The sequence below is a fragment of the Manis javanica genome, chromosome 5 (genome assembly GCF_040802235.1).
Source record: "Manis javanica isolate MJ-LG chromosome 5, MJ_LKY, whole genome shotgun sequence".
NCBI lineage: Eukaryota > Metazoa > Chordata > Mammalia > Pholidota > Manidae > Manis > Manis javanica.
The window spans coordinates 70,678,247-70,702,490 of NC_133160.1; the positions used below are offsets into that span (position 1 = coordinate 70,678,247).

Here is a 24,244-nt window from a genome sequence, read left to right on the forward strand (position 1 = left end):
ATGACCCTCAGTTTCCGCAATCAAAAAAATGGAGGTCGTGGTAATAATGGAACACATATCACACATGTAAAACAACCAGAATAGTGCCTGGCACAAAGTATTAAAGTGAGTATAAAAGTGTACGAACAAATATTTAATTCTCACGTCCAGCATTTTTTTCATTAAACATTTCTCCCAAATGTTAAGGACAGCCTTATTTATTTGTATGTGATTTATGCATTTTAAGTGGTTATTAGTTGGTGCTCCCAAGCAATGCCCTAGGATTGCCTGCTGTTCTCTTGTTTCATCATCTCCGTAATCACCCAGCACATGCTCAAGAAAATCCAACTAAAGTTTACACTATTTCATTGAAACTTGATTATTCATATCCTGGCTTTATTCTGAAAGGGTTTGGGGCAGGTATCTTACAAAAATATATATAATATAGCAAGTAAAAGAGCTAAATAACAAAATTAGAGCAAAAGTTAAACAAGGGTAGGAAGATAAATTAGTCTTTAAGTTTGGCTCCCAAGGAGGCTCCCTGTAAGGCCCTGTGGTCCTTTAAACCAGGCCTGCATCACTCCTTCTGAGCTAAAATCATACCAAAGTGATATTTTACATTATTTGTGCAGTAGCTTTCTTGTGAACACAAGAAGTGGGAAGACAAATATAATTATTGCTCTTTTTGTCAGCAGGAAAATTTAGGCTCTAAAAATGAAGCAAATTTTCCAGATGATTTTTTAAGTCAGTGACAATGAAATAGCAAAATTTAGGTGCTATTTGTTTTACCTAAAAATGGGTTAACATATAACATTAGGAGATAAAATATAAATCCTTTAAAAATACCTGTTAGACATTACAAACCCAAAAAAGACAACTATTTACATTCAGTTATCCAAAGAAACAGGCCTAAAATGTGTGCCAGATACAGCATTTATTTCCATCTCTATGATCCACATTTACCAACGCAGGCAACAGCTTGTGGTTAGCTCTCAAGTCCGTAAAAGGAGACGAGTGGGAAGTTGAGAAGTTTGGCCTGGCATTCACCCACGATCTCCTATGGACATGCTTCCCCTGTGTTGTCAAACAACTGTCACAGTCAGCCTGCCGACCGGCCAGCAGGGCATGTGCCCTGGACAGCCGCCCGCAGGCAGACAGGCTGTGTGTGTTCCTTCGGCAGCCAGAGGACGTGCGGTGTGCTTGGGGACTCATCCGCCAGCACAGGAGAAAAACAGCATCACTGGCGAGTCCAGGTTTGTTGGAAAGCCGCTTAGTGCGCCAACCCTGGAGCCGCACTTCACTCTCTGCAGAGGAGGCAGCTTCGAGATGGTGCGCCTTAGTCACTGAGGAGGTGCAGCTCTTTCGGATTGTTTGCTTAGTGAATCTATTCCATGACTAAACATGTCTAAGGATCTTAAAACTTGCAGTGCCTTCTGGGGCTTCCTGGGAGAACTCACATGAATTAGTGTGTATGTGCGACTCCCCCTCCCAGATAGCTGACGCTTATCCTCATTTCACTGAAAATGGTTGGCAGGAAAAGTGAGACTATGAGGTGAATGTCTCCCAGTTATTCTACTTTAAGTTCTGGTCTTATATTTGGTACTGCCTTTTATTTCACAGTGATAGTTTTTAATTCTCATATTCTTAACAATTCACTTTGAAGTATGACAGGTTAGAATTTTAGAAACTCCCTTTTTGGTTTTTCCAGAACACAGGTAATATGGCTTTTAATTTCTTTCTTTGGCTTCAGGGGAACTGGTGGGTTGTACCTAAAAATATAGTTATACTTCTTTTAAGCCACTTAATGCCTTCTAGGATAACTGTTATCACCAGAAGTGCTTCTCATTCAGTCATTGGCTCCTGACTGAGTGTTTATTAGACAAGGTCCTGGGGTAGGTACTGGAGAACGTAAGGAACAACAACAACCAAAAACCTAGGTGGTAGTGAGGGAAACATGGATTTTTGTGACTGATCTGAATTATCAGCTCCATCATTAATTCGCAGTGAAAATTCTCCGTTCTTTTCCTTTAATCTGTATGCCTGCCCTTATGCTTGTTTCACACTGTTTTAATTATTGTAGTGTTGAGGTATTGAAATTAGGAAGTATGCATTTTCTAGCTTTATTTTTTTTCAAGTATGTTTTTGATATTTTGGGACCTTGAATCTCTGAACAAATTTTAGCATCTGCTTGTCAATTTCTGAAAAAAAAATTCAACTGTTATGTTGGTAGGGATAGTGTTGAATCTATAGACCAGTTTGGAGAGGATTGCCACCTTAACAACAGTGAATCTTGCCGTCCATGCATGTCTTTCCATTTATTGAGAATTCCATGGATATTCTTTTATTTTTATTTTTTTATTATGGCATTGTTAATGTACAATTACTTGAACAATATTATGGTTACTAGACTCCCTCAGTTATCAAGTCCCCCGCACATAACCCATTACAGTCACTGTCCATCAGCATAGTAAGATACAATAGGATGATTACTTGTTTTCTCTGTACATATGCATTTCCCATGTCCCCCCCCCAACTACATTATGTGTGCTAATTGTAAGGCCCCTTTCCCCCCCCTTATCCCTCCCTTCCCACCCATCCTCCTCAGTCCCTTTTCATTTGGTAACTGTGAGTCCATTCTTGGGTTCTGTAAGTCTGCTGCTGTTTTGTTACTTCAGTTTTCTTTTTGTTCTTATACTCTACAGATAAGTGAAATCATTTGATACTTGTCTTTCTCCGTCTGACTTATTTCACTGAGGATAATACCCTCTAGCTCTATCCATGTTGTTGTAAATGGTAGGATTTGTTTTCTTCTTATGGCTGAAAAATATTCCACTGTGTATATGTACCACATCTTCTTTATCCATTCATCTACCGATGGACACAGGTTGCATCCATTTCTTGGCTATTGTAAATAGTGCTGCAATAAACATAGGGGTTCATATGTCTTTTTCAAACTAGGCTCCTGCATTCTTAGGGTAAATTCCTAGGAGTGGAAATCCTGTGTCAAATGGTATTTCAATTTTTAGCTGTTTGAGGAACGTCCGTACTGCTTTCCACAATGGCTGAACTAGTTTACATTCCCACCAGCAGTGTAGGAGGGTTCCCCTTTCTTTACATCCTCATCAACATTCATTGTTGTTTCTCTTTTGGATGTTGGCCATCCTTACTGGTGTGAGGTGATATCTCATTGTGGTTTTAATTTGCATTTCTCTGATGATTAACAATGTGGAGCATCTTTTTATGTGCCTGTTGGCCATCTGAATTTATTCTTTGGAAAAGTATCTGTTTGGCTCCTCTGCCTATTTTTTAATTGGCTTATTTGCTTTTTGTTTGTTGAGGTGCATGAGCTCTTTATATGATTTGGATGTCAACCCTTTACCGGATATGTCTTTTATAAATATATTCTCCCATACTGTAGGATGTCTTTTTGTTCTACTGGTGGTGTCTTATGCTGTACAGAAGATTTTTAGTTTGATATAGTCCCACTTGTTCATTTTTGCTTTTGTTTCCCTTGCCCAGGGAGATATGTTCATGAAGTTGCTCATGTTTATGTTCAAGAGATTTTTGCCTATATTTTTTTCTAGGAGTTTTATGGTTTCATGACTTACATTCACATCTTTGATCCATTTGGAGTTTACTTTTGTGTTTGGGGTTAGACAATAATCCAGTTTCATTCTCTTACATGTAGCTGTCCAGTTTTGCCAACAACTGCTGTTGAAGAGGCTGTCATTTCCCCATTGTATATCCATAACTCCTTTATCATATATTAATTGACCATATATGCTTGGGTTTATATCTGGGCTCTCCATTCTTTTCCACTGGTCTATGGGTCTGTTTATGAGACAGTATCAAATTGTCTTGATTACTATGGCTTTGTAGTAAAGCTTGAAGTCAGGGAGCATAATTACCCCTGCTTTATTCTTCCTTCTCAGGATTGTGTTGGCTATTAATGGTCTTTTGTTGTTCCATGTGAATTTTAGAACTATTTGCTCTAGTTCATTGAAGAATGATGCAGGTATTTTGATAGGGATTGCATGGTACCTGTAGATTGCTTTAGGCAGGATGGCCATTTTGACAATATTAATTCTTCCTAGCCAAAACCATGGGTTAAATTTCCATTTATTAGTGTCCTCTTTAATTTCTCTTAAGAGTTTCTCGTAGTTTCAGGGTATAGTTCTTCTACTTCCTTGGTAAGGTTTATTCTTAGGTATTTTATTCTTTTTGATTCAATTGTGAATGGAATTGTTTTCCTGATTTCTCTTTCTGCTAGCTCATCATTAGTATTTGGGAATGCAACAGATTTCTGTGTATTCGTATTGTATCCTGCAACTTTGCTGAATTCAGATATTAGTTCTAGTAGTTTTGGAGAGGATTCTATAGTGTTTTTTTTATGTACAATATCATGTCATCTTCAAACACGGACAGTTTGACTTCTTCCTTGCCAACGTGGATGCCTTTTATTTCTTTGTGTTGTCTGATTGCGGTGGCTACAATCTCCAGAACTATGTTAAATAAAACTGGGGAGAGTGGGCATCCTTCTCTTGTTCCCGATCTTAAAGGAAAAGCTTCAGCTTATGCTGTTCAGTATAATGTTGGCTGTGGGTTTGTCCTATATGATCTTTATTATGTTGAGGTACTTGCCCTCTCTACCCATTTTGTTGAAAGTTTTTATTATGAATGGATGTTGAATTTTGTCGGATGCTTTTTCAGCATCTATTGAGATGATCATGTGGTTTTTGTCCTTCTTTTTGTTGATATAGTGGATGATGTTGATGGATTTTCGAATGTTGTACCATCCTTGCATCCCTGGGATGAATCGTACTTGATCATGACGGATGATCTTTTTGATGTATTTTTGAATTCGGTTTGCTAATAGTTTGTGGAGTGTTTTTGCATCTATTTTCATCAGGGATATTAGTCTGTAATTTTATTTTTTGTGGTGTCTTTGCTTGGTTTTGGTATTAGAGTGATGTTGGCCTCAGAGAATGAGTTTGGGAGTATTCCCTCCTCTTCTACTTTTTGGAAACTAAGGAAGATAGGTATTAAGTCTTCACTAAATGTTTGATAAAATTCAGCAGTGAAACCATCTGTGCCAAGGTTTTTTTCTTAGGTAGTTTTTTGGATACCAATTCAATTTCTTTGCTGGTAATTGGCCTATTTGATTTTCTGTTTCTTCCTGCATCAGCCTTGGAATGTTGTATTTTTCTAGAAAGTTGTCAATTTCTTCTAGGTTATCCAGTTTGTTACCATATAATATTTCATAGCATTCTCTCATAATTCCTTGTATTTCTGCGGTGTCTGTAGTGATTTTTCCTTTCTCATTTCTGATTCTGTTTATGTGTGTAGACTCACTTTTTTTCTTGATAAGTCTGGCTAGGGGGTTATCTATTTTGATTATTTTCTCGAAGAATCAGCTCCTGCTTTCATTGAATCTTTCTATTGTTTTATTCTTCTCAATTATATTTATTTCTGCTTTAAACTTTATTATGTCCCTCCTTCTACTGACTTGGGCCTCATTTGTTCTTCCTTTTCTAGTTTCATTAATTCTGAGTTTAGACTGTTCATTAGGGATTGTTCTTCTTTCCTAATGTAGGCCTGTATTGCAATGTACTTCCCTCTTGGCACAGCCTTCACTGCTGCATTCCACAGATTTTGTGTTGTTGAATTATTGTTGTCATTTGTCTCCATACATTGCTTGATCTCTCTTTTTATTTGGTCATTGATCCATTGTTTATTTAGGAGCATGTTATTAGGCCTCCATGTGTTTGTGGGCTTTTTCATTTTCTTTGTGTAATTTATTTCTGATTTCATCCCTTTGTGATCTGAGAAGCTGGTTGGTACAATTTCAATCTTTTTGAATTTACTGAGGCTCTTTTTGTGGACTAGTATATGATCTATTCTTGAAAATGTTCCATGTGCACTTGAGAAGAATGTGTATCCTGTTGCTTTTAGATGGAGTGTTCTGCAGATGTCCATTAGATGCATCTGTTCTAATATGTTGTTTAGTGCCTTGTCTCTTTACTTATTTTCTGTCTGGTTGATCTCTCCTTTGGAGTGAGTGGTGTGTTGAAGTCTTCTAAAATGAATGCATTGCATTCTATTTTCCCCTTTAATTCTGCTAGTATTTGTTTCACATATGTCGGTGCTCCTCTGTTGGGTGCATAGATATTTATAATAGTTATATCCTCTTGTTGGACTGATGTTTTTATCATTATGTAATGTCCTTTGCCTCTTGTTACTTTCTTTAATTTGAAGTCTATTTTGTCTGATACCTGTACTGCAACACCTGCTTTCTTCTCACTATTAGTTGCATGAAATATCTCTTTCCATCCCTTTACTTGCAGTCTGTGTATGTCTTTGGATTTGAAGTGTGTCTCTTGTTGGCAGCATATAGATGGGTCTTGTTTTTTTATCCATTCAGTAACTCTATGTCTTTTGATTGGTGCATTCAGACCATTTACATTTAGGGGGTTTATAGATAGGTATGTACTTATTGCCATTGCAGGCTTTAGATTCATGGTTACCAAAGGTTGAAGGGCAATTCCCTTACTATCTAACAGTCTAATTTAACTCACTTTGTTTGCTATTACAAACACAACCTAAAGGTTCTTTTTTTTCCCTCCTTTTTCTTCCTCCTCCATTCTTTCTTTGCTATGAACTTTATTCTATACTCTTTGTCTATCCCTTGGGTGACATCTATTTAGCCTTAGGAACACTTTCATCTATAAGAGTCCCTCCAAATGCACTGTAGAGGTGGTTTGTAGGAGGTAAATTCTCTCAGCTTTTGCTTATCTGAAAATTGTTTAATCCCTCCTTCAAGTTTAAATGATGACCTTGCTGGGTAGAGTATTCTTGGTTCCAAGCCCTTCTGCATCATTGCATAAAATATATCATGCCACTCCCTTTTGGCCTGTAAGGTTTCTGTTGAGAAGTCTGATGATACCCTGATGAATTTTCCTTCGTATGTGATCTTTTTTTCTCTCTCTAGCTGTTTTTAAAAGTCTGTTTTTATCCTTGATCTTTGCCATTTTAATTATTGTATGCCTTGATGTTATGTTGTCTTCCTTGGGTCCCCTGTGTTGGGAGATCTGTGCACCTCTATGGCTTGAGATACTATCTCCTTCTCCAGATTGGGGAAGTTTTCAGCAATTACCTTCTCAATGACACTTTCTATCCCTTTTTCTCTCTCTTTTTCTTCTGCTACCCCTATAATGCAAATATTGTTCTGTTTGGATTGGTCACACAGTTCTCTCAATATTCTTTCATTCTTAGAGATTCTTTTTCCTCTCTGTGCCTCAGCTTCTTTGTATTCCTCTTCTCTAATTTCTATTCCATTTACCATCTATTCTACTTCATCAAGTCTGCTTTTAAATCCCTCCATTGTATGTTTCATTCAGATACGGAATTTCTTAATGATTTAATATCTGACTTAAATTTGTTCCTGAGTTCTTGAATATTTTTCTGTACCTCCATAAGCATGTTTATAATTTTTATTTTGAACTCTCTTTCAGGAAGATTGTTGAGTTCAGTTTCATTTCACCCTTTTTCTGGGGTTTGTGAGATTTTGGTCTGAACCATGTTCTTTTGATGTTTCATATTTCTGTGTGGTGCCCACTAGTGCCCAGAAGCTCCAGTCTCTGGAGATGCTCAGCCATGCAATGAGGTTGGGGGTCACAGGGAAGTGGAGCTGGTGCCTGGGGGGAGGAAAGATCCATTTCTTGATTCCCGTCTGCGATGCCTCTTTCCAGTGTCACAGCCAGTGGGCCAAGCACACAGGTGTAAGCCTCTGTGCTTTATGTGCCTAGCTGTTGTAGGCAGGGCCTTACTATGGCTGGCCTGACACCAGCACAGTGACTGCCGGTTTGCAAACCGGTACTGGCAGGCTAGGAAGAAGGCGCAGCATGCTGCATGTCATGGTGTGGGGCCTCGGACCTGAGTCATCAGCCAGGGGAATGGAGTGCCTGAAGCTCCTCAAAGTTCCCAACCAGCTGGGCTGATAGCTCTCCCTTGTCCAGCTCTCCCCTCCCCCATTCAGCAAGCTCCATGCAAACCCTGCCTCTTTAGCAGCCCTCTCACTGCTAGGAAGTCTCTCAGACTGCCTGCCTTTCCTCTGACAGAGTGGCTGGATGTGGATATCCACCTCCTCAAACAGCTGAAATCTCAGTCTCTCAAGCACTCCACCTGTCCGAGCTCCCCAACATCCAGAGCACCACACAGTGTAGGTTTCTGCTCACAAAGCAGATCTCCAGGGCTAGGTGTTCAGCAGTCGCAGATTCCAACCTCTCCCTGCTCCGTTTCTCTTCCTCTCAATGGTGAGCTGGGGTGGGGGAAGGGCCTGGGTCCCGCTGGATCAAAGCGTTCATAACATTACCCTGTTTCGTGAGGACTGCTTTGTTCATGAGGTTTATATGCAGTCTGGTTCAGCCTTCTTCCTTGTTGCTGTTTTAGGGTTGGTTGTATTAATTAACTATATTTTTTAACTATTTGTGGTTTGGGGAGGATTTCTCCATCTTACCTCTCATACCACCATCTTCAATCTCTCCTTCATGGATACTTTTTAATGATGATTTGTAATACTCAGTTTACTTACATTATACTTTTTTGTTAGATTTATTCCTAAGTACCTTATTCTTTTACATGCTTTTTTCAATGGAATTGAGGTTATTTCCAGTTTGTTCATTGCCAGTGTATAGTAATCCAACTGATTTTTGTTATTGGCTTTGTATCCGGCAACCATGGTGAACTCATTTATTAGCTCTAATTGTGTATGTGTGGGTGTGTGTTTGACACAAAAATCATGTAACCCGAAAATAAAGATGATTTTACTTCTTCCTTTCCAAGCAGATGCTCCTGTTCCTTTTCTTGTCTACTGCTCTGGATAGTATGTCCACTTTAATGTTGTGTAGATGTGGTGAAAATGAAGATTCTTTTCTTATTCCTGGTCAGACAGGGAAAGCTCTGTGTTTCACCACTGAATCTGAAGCAAGCTGTGGTTTTGTTTGATTTCTTTGTTTTTTTGGTAGATGTCCTTTAGCAGGTTGAGAAAGTTCCTTTCTATTCCTCATGTGTTGAATGTTTTTATCATGAAAGGATATTGGATTTTGTCAATTGCTTTGTCTGTATCTACTGAGATGATCATGTGGCTTTTATCTTTTATCTAGCTGATATACTATATTACAATGAAAACATGTCATTCATATGTTGAGTTAACCTTGCAGTTCTAGGTTAAATTTATTTGGATATTATTATTTTTAAATGATTGCTCTAGAGCAATGTCTCCTCAGAGCAACAATTCCATGGGATACCAATAGTTGCTTGAGAAAAAGAGGTATATTAAGTAAATTTGGGAAACACCAGATTAGAGATAAACAGGTTTCTTTACAGCAGACTATCTCAGAGAACATAATACTTTGCAAATCTCCAAGAAGGGGTTACGGAATGCCATGTATTATGAACTTACCTGTTAAGGGTATTTTGTGAGATTACTTTAACATAAATAAGTATTTATACAGTGTCTCTTATATGCAAGGTACTCCGCCAGGTATGGAAAAACAGCAAAGGGAAAAAAGCACAAAAGAAATCTCTGCCCTTGTGGAGCTTACTTTATGGAAGAGAGGTAAATGATAAACATAAAGCTAGTGCAAATTATAAAGCATGTTAGAGGACATTGCATATTATATAAAAGATAAACATCAGGTAAGCTCTTTGACATCATTATCCGTGATGACTTTTTGGATTTGATACACTAAACCTTTGCACAGCAAAGGAAACCACCAATAAAATGAAAAGGCCACTTATTGAATGGGAGAAAATATTTGCAAAAATCATGTATCTGATAAGGGGCTAATATCCAAAATATACAGAGAACTCATATAACTCAATAGCAAAAAAAAAAAAAAAAAAAATTTGGGCCAAGGCTCCAAATAGACATTTTTCCAAAGCAGACATAAGATGACTAGCAGATATATGAAAGGGTCTTCCACATCACAAATCATCAGGGAAAAGAAAACCAAAGCCACAGTAAGATAGCATCTTATACCTGACAATTATCACATAGACAAGAAATAGCAAGCATTGGTGAGGATGTAGAGAAAAGAAAACACTTGTGCACTCTTGGTGGGAGTGTAAATTAGTGTAGCCACTATGGAAAACAGTGTGGAGGTTCCTCAAAAACTTAAAAATAGAACTACCATATGATCCAGCCATATTGCTTCTGGGTATTTATGTGAAGAATATGAAAATACTAATTTGAAATGATATATTCCCCACCCCACCGCATGCTCTTTGCAGCACTAATTATAATAGCCAAGACATGGAAATAACAGCCTAGCTGTTCCTTGATGTGGATAAAGACATGAGTGGATGAAGAATATGTGGCAGATGGATACAATGAAAAAGAATGAAATCTTACCGTGTGCACCAACATGGGTGAACCTTGAGGGCATTGTGCTCAGTGAAATGAGTCAGACAAAGACAAATACTCTATGATCTCACTTACATGTGGAATCTTAAATTTAAAAATACCTGATCTCACAAATACAGATGAGGGAGTGGGAGTGGGCAAAATGCATGAAGGTGAAGTGGTGAAAGGGTACAAATTTCCTGTTATAAAATAGGTAAGTCACGGAGATGTAATGTACAGCATGGTGACTCTGGTTAATACTGTATTGCTTATTTGACTGTTGCCAAGAAAGTGGATCTTGAAAGTGCTAATCGCAGGGAACAAAATATTTTGGTAACCATTGTGATAACAGATGTTAACTAGATTTATTGCAGTTATCATTTTGCAATGTATACAAATATAGAATTATTTTGTTGGACACCTGAAACTAATATAATGTTGTATGTCAAATATACTTCAATTAAAAAGAAGAAAAAGAAAAATCAGTTTTAGATGTTTTGAAAATTCTGGGTAGGAGTATGAGAATTGCATTGCGATATTTAATAGGACACCCAGGATATACCTTGCTGAGAAGGTGACTGTAGGGAGACAGGTGATAGAACACCTAGTCTGTTCAAAAGCTGAGATGAGGCCATTACTGCTGAAGCCGACTGAGGGAGAGGGAGAGCGTGAGAGCCTTCATTAGTGCTTACTGGGATGGCTCAAGTAGCCTCCTAACTAATTTCCCTGCTTCCACTTTGCCTCTCCCCCCTCCTCCCCCCTGACTCCACGGGTTGAGAGTAGACTGTGTGCGGGGGCGGAGGAGGGATGGAAGTGGTTGTGAGGTGGGTGGTTGGCCAAAATAGAAGCAGAGAAATTAGTTTGGGGTCTGTTTCAGTAATCAGGGCAAAAGAGGATGGGGGCTCCCACCAACTGTGAAGATGGGGAGAAGTGTTCATGTTTTGGGTGTTTTGAATATCGTGTCAATAGGATTTCTGGAAGCTTAGATAAGAGGTGTGAGAGAAGAAGAGTCAAGAATGACTCTAAAGTTTTAGTCATGAGTTGCACCAGCAGAAAAGGGAAAGGATATGGAGCAGCTTTGTGGAGAAAGGCAAGATTTCAGTTCGGGACCATGTTGCCCATAGACCTCTTGTATGTGCTAACTCAGCACAGGATTTAAGACACGTAGTCTCTGTTGTTGATGTGATAAGGTACATCTTTCACCTCATACCAGTAGAGACACCAACCTGCCACTACTTTACAGTGTGAATAGCTAAAGAGACGAGGGGAAGAAAAGCAGAATTGAATAGATGCTATTATTATATTTTCTTTAATTTGCATCCTCCACATCATTTTCTAGGAAATCGACTGCTGCTTTAGAACTTTCCTTATTTGTACACTAAGGAGCTCTCGCTTAAGGTATTTTTTAATCTTGTTCTACCAAAACCCCCACAAAACAACAACAAAAAAAACGGAAAAACACAAAACTCGTCCTTTTGTGTTTTGATGGCGCAATCATGCTCCAGGCTTCCGCTTTTAAATTGCATACCCAGGACTGACACATAAATGGGAGTTAATTAATGCGACTACTTTCTTCCAGCAATTCTAGAGGCTACGGAGGCAGCAGGGAGCGCGCTGGTGACCGAGGGGAGGAAACCCCAGGCTGAGGGCTGCAGGCCATCAGGAAGCGCGGCGCTGCTGCCTGTCTTCCCAAGCCCATCTCAGGCTGCATTTCCCAGCTTCCTGACCCAGGAAGCCTTTCCACGTGATGCTATTTATTCCTTTCCCTTTTGATTGTTTGGAGATTAGCATGGCCATGTTGGAAATGACGTGTTGAAAATAAGGGAGTCAAAACTGGAAGAAGCCTGCGTCTCTGAATTTCTGCTCAAAGGAGACCAATTGTCAACCAAAAACTCCTATTCTGCACTTAACATGAGTGGGAGGTAAATGTCTACTGTATTTGAGGTATCATACACTCGTAAGTTTGTTTGTTATAGCAGCTAATGGTTCCAAAACCAAATAGAAATAGAAATAGGGTTTAAAAGCACATTTAATTATTTCCTTGAAATCTCTTAGAAGCAGTAACTGAGGAGCAGAATCACAAGTGCATACCTTTCAATGCAGGGTTTGAACCAAGCTCATGGAACATTCTTTATACTATAATATTAACTCACGCATGAATTCAAAGATGTATATCTTTGAGGCTTGAGAAACTGGCAACATTACTGTGATGTTCAGTTTTCCTAATTTGATTTGCCTTGCCAGCTAAATCTATTTACTGTGTGCATGGTGGCATAGAGATCTAGTTCAGTGCTGTACTTGAAAATTTCTGATCGTGCTTTTGGATTGGAGCCTTTCTCAAATATTACACCCTTCCTAGGGCAGTATTTATTACAGAAATGTTTCCTTAGAAGTTCTTCCCATTTTTAATATATCCATTCACTGACTTTGTATGCATATAGGGTAAAGCCCTTATTGGTGAGTTTCATATGCACAGGTCCTACAAAGAAAATTAATTTTGTTTTCAATATGGGGGACTTCCTCTGCAGTGACTCCATGTCAAATATTGTTCAAAATAAAGTACAGAAATTGCAAAAAGTATGGATTTTCCAATCTTGTACCAAGAAGTAAATAAGTAAATTAACATTCTGTAAGGAAATTAAAATACTGGAAGCTTTTATCTACAAATTTAGATACCAAGAGTAAAAGTCTTCCAGTATTTAAACTCTGGTTAGTTTTCTGCAAAGACAGATACTGCCTGGTATAGTATAATAATCATGAACACCGGCAAGCTCCCCCTCCTCAAATATCTCCTTTAAGTAGGTGACACAGGGTCCCAAATATATTTAGTTTGCCTTGAAATATTCCCAACAGTAATAATAAAATTTTATTAAGCACTTGTCATATGTCAGGGACTAGGTAAAGTACTTTTCATAAATCTTTTTTATGAAATTTTCACAATGGCACTATGAAGAGGCAGATATTTTCTACTGTCCCAGTGAGGAAATTGAAGCATGAATAAGTTTAATGACTTGTTCAAGTTTATACCTGGAATGTAGGAGAGCTGGGAATTGAGCAGTCTGGCTCCATAGCTCATGCTCAATATTCCTGGAAAGCCTAACATATTAAATCCCTTTCATTATGTGCAAATCGATTCATCATTTTTGTTAATCATAGTACATATTAGGTGTTAAAGTAATAAGTAATGTAAGAAATTAAAAGGAGAAACCATCAGCACTTATACTTACAGTTATTCTTAAGGTTATGTAAGTGTAGTTAAACCTATAGTATTTATGAAGAATATAGTACTTATATTAGTTCAGTAGTAATTGATATATATGTGTGTATATATATGATATATATATCACATATATACATATATCATATATATATACATATAAAACTAAATCATGCTTTAAGAGTTTTATTGCAAAATTTTAAGCTTATTGTAATCTAAAAATGTAGCAGAAACCTTAAATATTTGATATACAGAGAGTACAGTTAAATAAACTATTCAACATTTCATTACTTTGTACTCATCTGGGAAAAGTTCAGTATTTATGTGAAAGGTAAGAAATTTGAAATACATCAGATAATGTGCTGGTGACATCTTTAAAAATAAAAATGAGCTTTTTTGGGACTTTAAATGGTTTAATGCCCTTGCATATGTTCCAGGTGGCAAATATGTTAATGTTTATATTAATATTAAACTTTAATAAGCAAAATACATATTTAATCCCAGAACAAAAATGAACTTCTTGAGGGCAAGTCTTTTTAAAAATCTCCAGCACTGCTCCAGTGTCTGGCATACCATTTGAATAAATTAATGAATGTGTATCTAACTATTAAGGAGTTAAACTAAGCAGGGTTCTCCAGAAAGCAGAACCAGTAGGACATATGTGTGATGAGATTTATTGCAGGAATTGGCTCATGTGGTTCTGGAGGCCAAGTCCCACGACCTGCCATGTGCAGCCTGGGCAGGAAAGCTGCTCTGAGTCTGAAGGCCTGAGAATATGGGGAGCTGATGATGCAGGTCCCAGAATTACAAGGTCTCAAAACCAGGAGCTCTAATATCCAAGGGCAGGAGAAGAAGGATGTTCAAGGAGAGATACAAGAATTTGCCCTCCCTTGTCTTTTAGTTCAGTCTGGGCCTGCAGCTGGTCAGGTGACGTCCACCCACGTTGATGAGGGCAGATATCTTTACTCAGCCCACTAATTCAGGTGCTAACTGCTTCCAGAAACACCCTCACAGACACAGAAATCATGTTTCAGTAGCTATCTGTGCATCCCTTTCCCAATACAGGGTCACTTAAACCTGCTTCACATCAATGAATAATAAGAGTGATTCATCATCTAACAAATTTATTAACTACATTAGTTTCCACAGTTCTAATAGTTCTAAACTTGTTCTTGTAATAAGTTCCTGCTGCTATGGAAGTTAAACTTTTGATCTACAATGTTTTTTACACTATTAATATGATTATTAGCTATTCTCTTTATGTTTCAGAAAGTCAATGTAAGACTAGTTCAATCAAAGTCAAATAATCATGACTTCTAAATTTAGTACCTTCATAATTAATGAAATGATATTGCACAGCTGAATGTGATAACTAAAGAGGCTTATTGGAGGGCTGTGCTGACCAGCACTGTAGCCATTAGGTACATGTGGCTATTTACATTTAAAATGATTAAAATGAAATACAATTAAAAATCTAGTTATACAGCTGCAGTGGCACCTGCATTGAACAGCAAAAATATAGAACATTTATATCATCACAGAAAGTCCTAGCAGACAGCACTGTGCTAGAGAAAGGGATGATTTATAATGTGAGTCCATTATATTCATAGATGAATTCCAAAGCCCTTTTGTTGACAATTTGTTTTTTCATACACTTCTCAAAGTGTTCTAATAATCTGGCTGCATTGAGTTTGCAGTCTTGCCTTCCCCTTGCTTTGGCTCTAGGAAAGGCACCAACCATGGGGGAAAATTGCCTAAAGGAAACCAGAAGGAGAGCAAAAGCAAGAAGCACGATAATGCACAAATTGCAAAGTCGTCTTTCAGCGGTTTAAGGAAGTTTTCTGTAACACACACACCACAGAGGAGGCATTTAGTCTTACAGCTTGGGTGAATAAAAATGTTCTGAAAGGAGGTATGACAGAACTACAGATTACTCATTGTGTAGGTGACTCATCATGTGGGTGATTAGCATAAAATCAAATATACAAATAGTAAAAGAAATCAGAAACAGTAACTATAAAAGGATATAGGTAAATTCCAAACCATTCAGTAGCAATGTCATCCAGCAGCTGAAGGGGCTGCAATTTTTCCCTTTCTGTAAGCTGCTTCCCCACTTACAGAAGTGGGGTTCCTGGTGCTTTCCTCCTTTCTGCAATCAGCCCTTCCAGGGGTCTCTTGCTGTCTAGGTTTCAAAGCACAACCACCAGCTCTTCTCTAGATAGCAGCCTCCTGCTTTGGACTTTTCCATCTGGGATTCCTTCCTCAAGCCTCATCTGACACAGTGACTGAGTGCACTACATGGGTCTCCAAGACAATGACTTAGTATCAGCTATTTAAATATTCCAGAAAAGTTCCTCTTTCCATTACAAACACATTCATTCCTAGCCTCTTGCTGACCCAGTTATGTAGGTCCTGGTAAGTAGATCTCTGATGATTACCGTCTTCTCTTTTTCAAGTTGCATTTTTATCTGACTCATTTTCAAACACAATGTAAGAAATCTTAGATTTGCAAAACTCACAAAGCCAAGCAAAAAGAAAAGGTGTCTGCACATGAGTGCAGACACAATTCACTGCAGTGTTTAATCTTTGTCTTTTCAAAACACATTCTAGTTTTGGGAGGCATACTTTAAGAAACAGAAAAAGGAAACAATTTCTCACATGCTTCTAAATCTAGTTGAGACATTTTAAATAAAATATTTAGCCATTTAACCAAAAGTCTGACTTTCATCACCAAGCAATCCTGAGTTTTACGACTTGCTATGAATTGTTCAGACGCTGTATTGTGTAAGATGCATCAATTTCATCTTGAGTAGAATTAATGGAGAATACTTATAGGAGTATATCAGAAAGTCTTTGATCATTTTGGTGCCTTACATTAAACCTGGCACAAAATAAATATTAGAAAGTATAATTTCTAATGGTACCTTCTTAGGCTACTATGTCCAGCCACCTGTTGGTCATCCACCTGGCATAAGACATAGGCAAGCCATGCTGGGCATGCTCCAAAGAAGAGCGTTGAGCCTCCAGGAGTTAATTTCTGGTGCATTTTTCTTTAATAGAAGAAGAGCCACAACATTTTCTAGAGTTAAGACTTACTGTTTGATGGTGCAACCAAATGTGCTGGAGCGGGTTTATGCTGCTGCGTCAGGAGACCGGGTTCTGAGCATCTCTTCCTCATTCCGTGATGTCAGCCTGGTAGCTTGGAATCACAATGTTAATTACATGTAAGTGACCTTGCTGGAATTATATAGTCTTATGTAGGTTAAAAGGAGAATAAAAAAATTATAATGAAAACTTAGGGGTAAGTACTAATGTACTTACACCACATTAGTTAGCAAACATTACAAAGCAGGACTCCTTTTTTTTAAAACCCTGGGAGACAGTTCTTAAACATTTACCAGCTCACCTCTGGTCCTAACCAGGTCTCTGAAATTTTTCTCCCTCTCGTGTTCCCAAGGCAAATAAATCATTGGCTCTCTCTGTTAATCCCATTTATCTAATAATCTTTGTTTTAAAAGAGAATTTGAGATAATAGTTGGCATAGTTAAACTGCAAATGTCAAGCATATAATATGTGCTCAATAAATATTTGTGGACTGTTGACTGTTAGATTGAAAGGGGGTCCTAAAACGTGTAAGAATATATATCTTAATTGCTATTGATATGTCTTGTCATCTGTCTTCCCATGACACATATTTTGAATATAGCACTTATGTCATATTAGAGTTATTTGCTTACATACAAATGCCAAAAGTCCAGTGATTGAGACCAGCAGTAAAGTCCCTGAGTTCCATTATTTCCAATTTGCTTTCATGAAAATATGTTTAGAGAAGAAACTGAAAACTTACTTAATTTCTTTTCCCAATGATGTATCACTTAAAATCGTCCTAGTGTTGACATCCATTTAAGGAAAGAATAGGGACTTAAGCATTTTGAGCAAGCCTCTTTCCAATCATGCTATGATACTCAGCAAAGCCACCCTTTTCTAGTCCATAAGTGAAACAAACAAAAAAATGAGCTCAGTAATAATCAATCCTCAGTCATTTAAGGATTAATGAAATAGTTTATGGAGCTGTTTATTATCTCCATTTTTACTTTTCTTTATTCTCTTTTTGCCTTCCTGCCACTGAATCTTTCCATTATTCATTACAACCCACCCTAGTGCATGATTGGGGAAATAAAGGGCTCTGAAATGCAAATCTTTTTTTACTGTTTGTTAGCACTTCTCCAAAAAGTGCTGCAGCAGGAAGAGGTCAAAACAATTAACTGAAATGAAATTTGTTTATATTTATAGGTTTCAAATACCATTTAACATAAAGGTGGATCTGCTTAACTTTGTACATTGCCAAGGGGGTGGAAACACTACTGTACGTTGTTTAAAATGTTTTAAAATCTTGTATTTTGTCCACTTCTATAAAGAATCAAAAACATCTTTTGGTTGGATAATAACCCCTCTTTCTACGACAAAGCCTTCATTTCTCACAATTTTGAAATGTATTTCCACAGAGGTACTATGTCACGATGAGCACATTTGAGCATGTCCCTTGGAAGATAACCAGTGGAAGATAAACGAAATGTTGGGCTTCAGTTGGAGCAGAGCCTTCCAAAAGAAATGAGGTGACTAGTTACTCCTGAGAGGACTGGAATTTCTGGACTGTTGGCCAAACGAATATTTAGGAGATTGCCTCTGTGTGTCTGTGTACACGCTCAAATCTTGGCTCTAGTTCTGAGGAAAGAGAAGAAGGAAGATGAATGTAGGACCAACGACCTCAATACGGCAGGCGCCAAGGATTGAAGAGAAGACATCGCTATTCGTGAATTCCTGCGTGGGTGTATGTGTGTGGTGGCAGGTGAGGGTGAGGCAAAGAGGAGGACAGCTAACTGCTGAACACCACGGTCCCCCGTGGACGCTAAGGTGCTGAGGGGCCAAAGTCTCTCACAGACTTTTCCTGATTATTCCCACGCTGCCATGATGAAAACTTCTGACCTGGATGAGGTTTCAGGCAGTCTCACTCTAAGATTTGCCATCTTTGTAGTTTGAAAATTAAACTGAGCTTCCTGCCACCCAATCAGTCTCTGCCTCCCTACTAATGTGTGTGAGTATACGTGTGCATTTTTCAGCAGTTTCAGGATGTTGGAAAACACCTATCCACATACGAATGAACATATAGTTAACATTAAATTTTTGTTAAGTGTGCCACGCAGCCTCTCAGAGTGCAGAAACATTGTCCTGTGTCGCGTGCCCTGTCCTCGCCGGCAAGAACAGCATGCAACAACAGCAGGATTCTTCTGCAGAAAGCTTTATTCTTCAGCTCTTTGTGAAACAAATGAGTTGGGCAGGACCCAGAGGGGAAGGAGAGGCTTGCTTATATAGTTCTCATGCTCTGACCTGGTTGGTGCGGCTCCATATGCCTTATTAGCATAACCATTTGGTGGGTCTCATTGGTCCTTATGCCAAGGTGCAATTAGCATGTAGTTTAGTGGTGTGGGATGATTTGTCATTAGGAAGTTCAGGGCCTTCCGGCTGCCCTGCATTGGGCGCTATTTTCTGAGCGCGGCTGCCAACATCTCCCCCTTTTTTGTCTAACAGAAGCTCAAGGCGGAACTTGCCAGCAGAGGCGGAGACAGAGGCCTGACCTCCATCATACTTCCTGATGCCCCCTTTTTGGAGAGGGGTTCTGGGCATCTACCCCTATGCAGTCAGGCATGCCTCTCAGAGGGGTCCAAGACCTCTTGCAGTGCTTTGCCTCACATCCTCTGGCTGGCGTTGGGACCGCTTGGTACAAAGGGTTTGGACCCTTTTCCTCAACCCTCTTGCACCATGAGCTTCTTAAAGAAAGCTGTGATTAAGCATTGAGGTACTCGGGCCTGGTGCAGTGCCACATGGGCTCAGGGTGCAAGAGCTACCTCAAGCTAAAGCCGAGCTTCCTTCTTAAGCATGTTGAGCCACACTTGGGGAGAGGCGCCAACGTCTATTGCCATTAGGGCTTGAGCAAGGATCACCTTGTCCTGCTTATGTTGGTTGCGGAGTCTGCATAACAACCAGAGTAAGAGCATGAGACCTCCAAGCAGGAACACGCCCATCCCAGCCGTGCCCGCCCACTCCTTGACGTGGGAGAGAGCTCTGAGGAACCAGGAAGAGAGTCCTTCCGCTACGGAGATATCTAGACGGGTGGAGTTGATGTGGATAATTTCTCGCCGCAGCTCTTCTAGTGTCCCATCGAAGTCTTGGGACCAGTTTCCTGAAAGATACTGGGACAGGTCTCGTGACAGATTAGCTGCCCGTGTAAAATTTTTATATTGAATGCTAGTGATGCAGAGGGCATGATATTTCCGCTCACATCCCAATTGGGCCATTTGCCAGAGCACCTCTATTTGTTCCTCCACGAGATCTATGCGTTGATTGAGGATCATTATTCCTCCTTTCAGTTTGCCATCAAGTGTGGACTGTTGGTCCAGGGCAGAAGCTACTGAGGCTGCAAGGTTATTGAGCTCTGTAGCCGATTTGATGGAGGTGTCTAAAGCTATACCAGCGGCGGTGGCTGCGACCGCGGTCGCGGAGATCAGGAGCACTATGGCGGCTGTAACACCGAAATCGCGCCTTTCTCGAAACAGAGTCATGGTGTTAGGGGCGTCTACGGGAACAGGGACCCAACGGGGGATGCGGACTACCAAAGCATTGGTAAAGTTACGCGCATCCCAACACTGAGACAGAAAGCAGGTTTCATTGGAGCAGGAGTCAAAGCTACTATTGGATAAGATAAACAGAAATGGGGGGTATACGCATACTGGAGAAGGTGGAAAAAGGGAATTAGGTGACTCTGGACCTGATTTTGCTGAACACGTGTAGTTCTCATTGTTATGGGTCATGATCATGTTCCAGTGTGCGCGCATGTGGTTATTCTCGCACCAAAAGGTGATATTTTTTACACCGATTGCCCCACCCTGGAGGGCGGAAAAGGGGGAGAGGTCGGTACACGAGCCATTGACTCCACACAGCATCCATTTATGGAAGGGGTTCATGCTCAGCTGCTGACGAAACTCGCCTTCGAGCACCTTTACTGGCCACCAAGCCTCATTGGCTGGCCGTCCCTCCATATCTGGGGAGATGGTAAACTCCTGCCTCTCAGTTGCCCACGTTACTACAGTTGACTGACAGTCAGTCCAGGGCCACAGCTCTCCCTCATAGTCGCCCACACAATGGGAGGCATATTTGGGTTGACGAGGCCTGTCGGTGGAATTGTTCCTGGGAGAGTGTACAAATGTGCCATTGATCCAGAGAACCATCTGGTGGATAGTCATGTTCTTATAGGGCGGGCTCCCTTCCTTATTAGGCCCTTCAAATTTAGCTGACATAACGGGGAGGCTACTGGCCTCTAGAATTATGTCACTGAACCATCCGTATTTCCTCCGTTTCAGGGAGATACAGCCAGCTAGATTCTGAGTGGTGAAGCATAATGACCCATTAGTTACGAAGGATCGGTTTTCTCCCAACGGGGCTGTTAAGGTGTCCTTTTCTAGGTAGGGCAAGTTCATACTAGAGTTGGTGGTGAAAAAGCGGGGAAAAACGGCTGCATTGAAACGGACAGGCATAGGCTTAGGAAAGGCAGACAGGATTCCCCATCTCAATACTCCCTGAGTCGGGGTCTCCAGTGTCAGGAGCAGGGTCAGGAGGTATAGCGAAGTCATCTCCTTTGTTTAGGACTTTCCTCGTTAGGCGCTCCGGGATCCAGAAGGGATTTTCTTCACCCTGGGGGAAAACACACACAGCTCCCCTGGATCTGATTATGATTGGATCCGGGCCCTTCCATTGGTTAGATAACACGTCCTTCCATTTTACTAGTTCTTGTGGGTCTTTTGGCCACTGATTATGGCGATCCGCTGCTGTATGGCCTTGAGCATCCAGATTCAAAAAATTTATAGTGAAAAGTGCTAGGGCTATGGCAGTTTTTGGTGTGGGGGGTATATCTTCAATTCCCCCTTTTTGTTTAAGTAAATAGGATTTGAGCGTGCGGTTCGCGCGTTCCACAATCCCTTGACCCTGTGGGTTGTAGGGAAGGCCAGTGATATGTTTTATCCCCATGTGATGACAAAATTGAGCAAATTTTGTAGAGGTATAGGCTGGGCCATTGTCTGTTTTCAGAATCTGTGGTAACCCCCATGCGCTCCAAGCCTCAAGGCAGTGCTGGATGACATGGGAAGCTCTCTCTCCTGACAATGGGGAGGCAAAGATGACTCCTGAACAAGTATCCACGGATACGTGTACGTATTTAAGTTTCCCAAAAGGTGAAAAATGCGTCACATCCATTTGCCAGACTTGTAAAGGCCTAATACCTCTGAGGTTGATCCCAACATGAGGTGCGGGAAGGAAGCTGCAGCAATGTTGGCAGCTAAGGACAATGTTCCTAGCTTCGGCCCTGGTTATGCTAAACCGCTTGCGCAGCGTTTCGGCAGTGACATGAAATTGTGTATGGAATTTTGAAGCTGTGGTGATAGGGTCTAGCAGGGGAAAAGCTATATTTCTGGTTGCGAGGTCTGCCAGGTGGTTGCCTTGAGTCATAGGCCCGGGAAGGCCTGAATGTGCTCTGATATGAGTTATATACAAAGGAGATTGTCTATGAAGTAGTGCTGATTGTATCTGTTTGAACAAAGTGGCTACTGGGCTGGACGCTTTGATTAGCCCGGCCACTTCTAGAGATTTGACTGCATTAACTACATAACAGGAGTCAGACACAATATTTAAAGGTTCAGGAAAGATTTGTAGGACCTCTAAGACTATGCAACATTCCACTATTTGTGGAGTGTCAGGCGTGTAGCCTTTTGTCACAACTTTGCCATCATGGACATAGGCACCTGTGCCTGTCTTAGACCCGTCCGTGTAAACTGTTTTTCCATGAGGCAGCGGGGTTAGGCTAGTGACCCGAGGAAATACTAGGAGATGATTTTTGGCGAAGTTGATGAGGGGATGTTTAGGGAAATGATTATCAAAGGTTCCTGAGAAACTGTAAGCAAGTATGGCCCAATCATCGTTCATAGCACATAATACTTGTATCTGTTCTACGCTGTAAGGGGTTATAATTTTAGCTGGAGCCTCTCCGAAATGTGTCATGGAGGTTTTTACTCCTCTCAAAGCAAGTTTGGCCACGGCTGCCGGATAGTACTCTATTGTCCTAGCCTGAGAGGCTTGGGGATGAATCCAGATCAGTGGGCCGTGCTGCCATAAGACTGCTGTTGGCAGCTCTGGGGTGGGAAAGACACACAACTCAAAGGGTTCATTCGATTGCACTCTATTTAATTGTGCTGTCATCAAAGCCTGTTCTACTTTGCGAATGGCTTGTAATGCCTCAGGTGTGAGGGAGCGCGGTGACGTTAGTTGTGGGTCTCCTTCTAGGATTTTAAACAGTGGTGTCAACTCAGTGGTGGGTATCTTTAAGTATGGGCGCAACCAATTAATATCCCCTAGGAGTTTTTGGAAGTCATTCAAATTTCGCAATTGATTATGTCTTATTCAAGCTTTTGGGGGCAAATTACATCTGTGTAAATGGTTGCTCCTAGGAATTTGCTAACACTAGATTTTTGGACCTTCTCGCTGGCTATATTCAGTCTCCAATTTTCTAGGGATCTAGTGAGATCTATATATGCTTCTTCTATTTCCGCTGGTTGTGGGGAGCAAAGAAGGATGTCATCCATGTAATGGATGATCTTTAGCGTGGGATAGGTCTTACGAATTGGGTCTAGCGCTCGCTGAACGTACAGTTGACATATGGTGGGGCTATTTGCCATTCTTTGAGGGAGGACCTTCCACTGAAATCTGGCATCGGGTTGTTCATGGTTAATAGCTGGCAAAGTAAAAGCAAATCTTTCCCTGTCTTTGGAGCTTAGAGGTATAGAAAAGAAACAATCTTTAATATCTATTATGAGCACTTTCCATTCTTTGGGTAAGGCAGAGAGGAGTGGCAGTCCCCGTTGTACGGGTCCAAGCATTCTCATTTGAGCATTTACTGCTCTCAGATCATGAAGCAACCTCCATGATCCTGACTTTTTCCTGATTACAAATATGGGTGTGTTCCATGGGGACACAGAGGGTTCTAGGTGTCCCACTTGGAGCTGCTCTTGCACTAAGCAATGAGCTGCTTCTAATTTTTCAGAGGATAGGGGCCACTGAGGAACCCATACGGCCTCCTCTGTGAGCCAAGGTATGGGCATGGCATCTTCAATGGCCCCTATGAAAAACCCAGGCCATGACGGTCATTCTTTACTTTGGGCAGGATGGGCTCTATGCGTCCCTATTGGTGTTTCCCCAGCCCCTTGCCAGGGATGTATCCCATGTCCATCATCATGCCTTGGGCGGGGGTGGAGTATTCATTAATGAGTTTGAGGCCTAAGTCTCTCATGACATCCCTCCCCCATAAATTGACCGGTAGAGGGAGTACATAAGGGGTGACTGTACCCTCTTGTCCTTCAGGGGCTCGCCATTTCAATGGTTTGGCACTAATTGAAGGGCTTGACTCATATCCTAAACCTTGTAATGAATGTGAGGATTGGGTCACAGGCCACTTGGAGGGCCACCAGGTTGCAGAGATAATACTTTTATCTGCTCCAGTGTCTAGGATTCCCTCAAAGCTCTTTCCCTCTATTTGAAGAGTT

The 24,244-nt window shown here is 40.5% G+C and overlaps 2 protein-coding genes across 2 annotated transcripts in view; one reads left to right on the forward strand and one right to left on the reverse strand.

The window, feature by feature from the left end:
* On the forward strand, positions 1 to 18,785 carry LOC140849724 (uncharacterized). The gene is made up of 5 exons (XM_073238069.1): positions 1 to 40; positions 951 to 1,330; positions 12,170 to 12,303; positions 16,658 to 16,822; positions 18,104 to 18,785. Exons 1-5 carry the CDS (start codon positions 1 to 3, stop codon positions 18,120 to 18,122), a joined length of 738 nt encoding a protein of 245 aa, XP_073094170.1. The 3' UTR covers positions 18,123 to 18,785.
* The window catches only part of LOC140849725 (uncharacterized), a 10,854-nt gene continuing 4,927 nt past the window's right edge, over positions 18,318 to 24,244 (reverse strand). The window contains exon 2 of the mRNA XM_073238070.1: positions 18,318 to 18,323. Coding sequence (XP_073094171.1) covers positions 18,318 to 18,323 — 6 coding nt within the window. The remainder of the gene's footprint in view (positions 18,324 to 24,244) is intronic.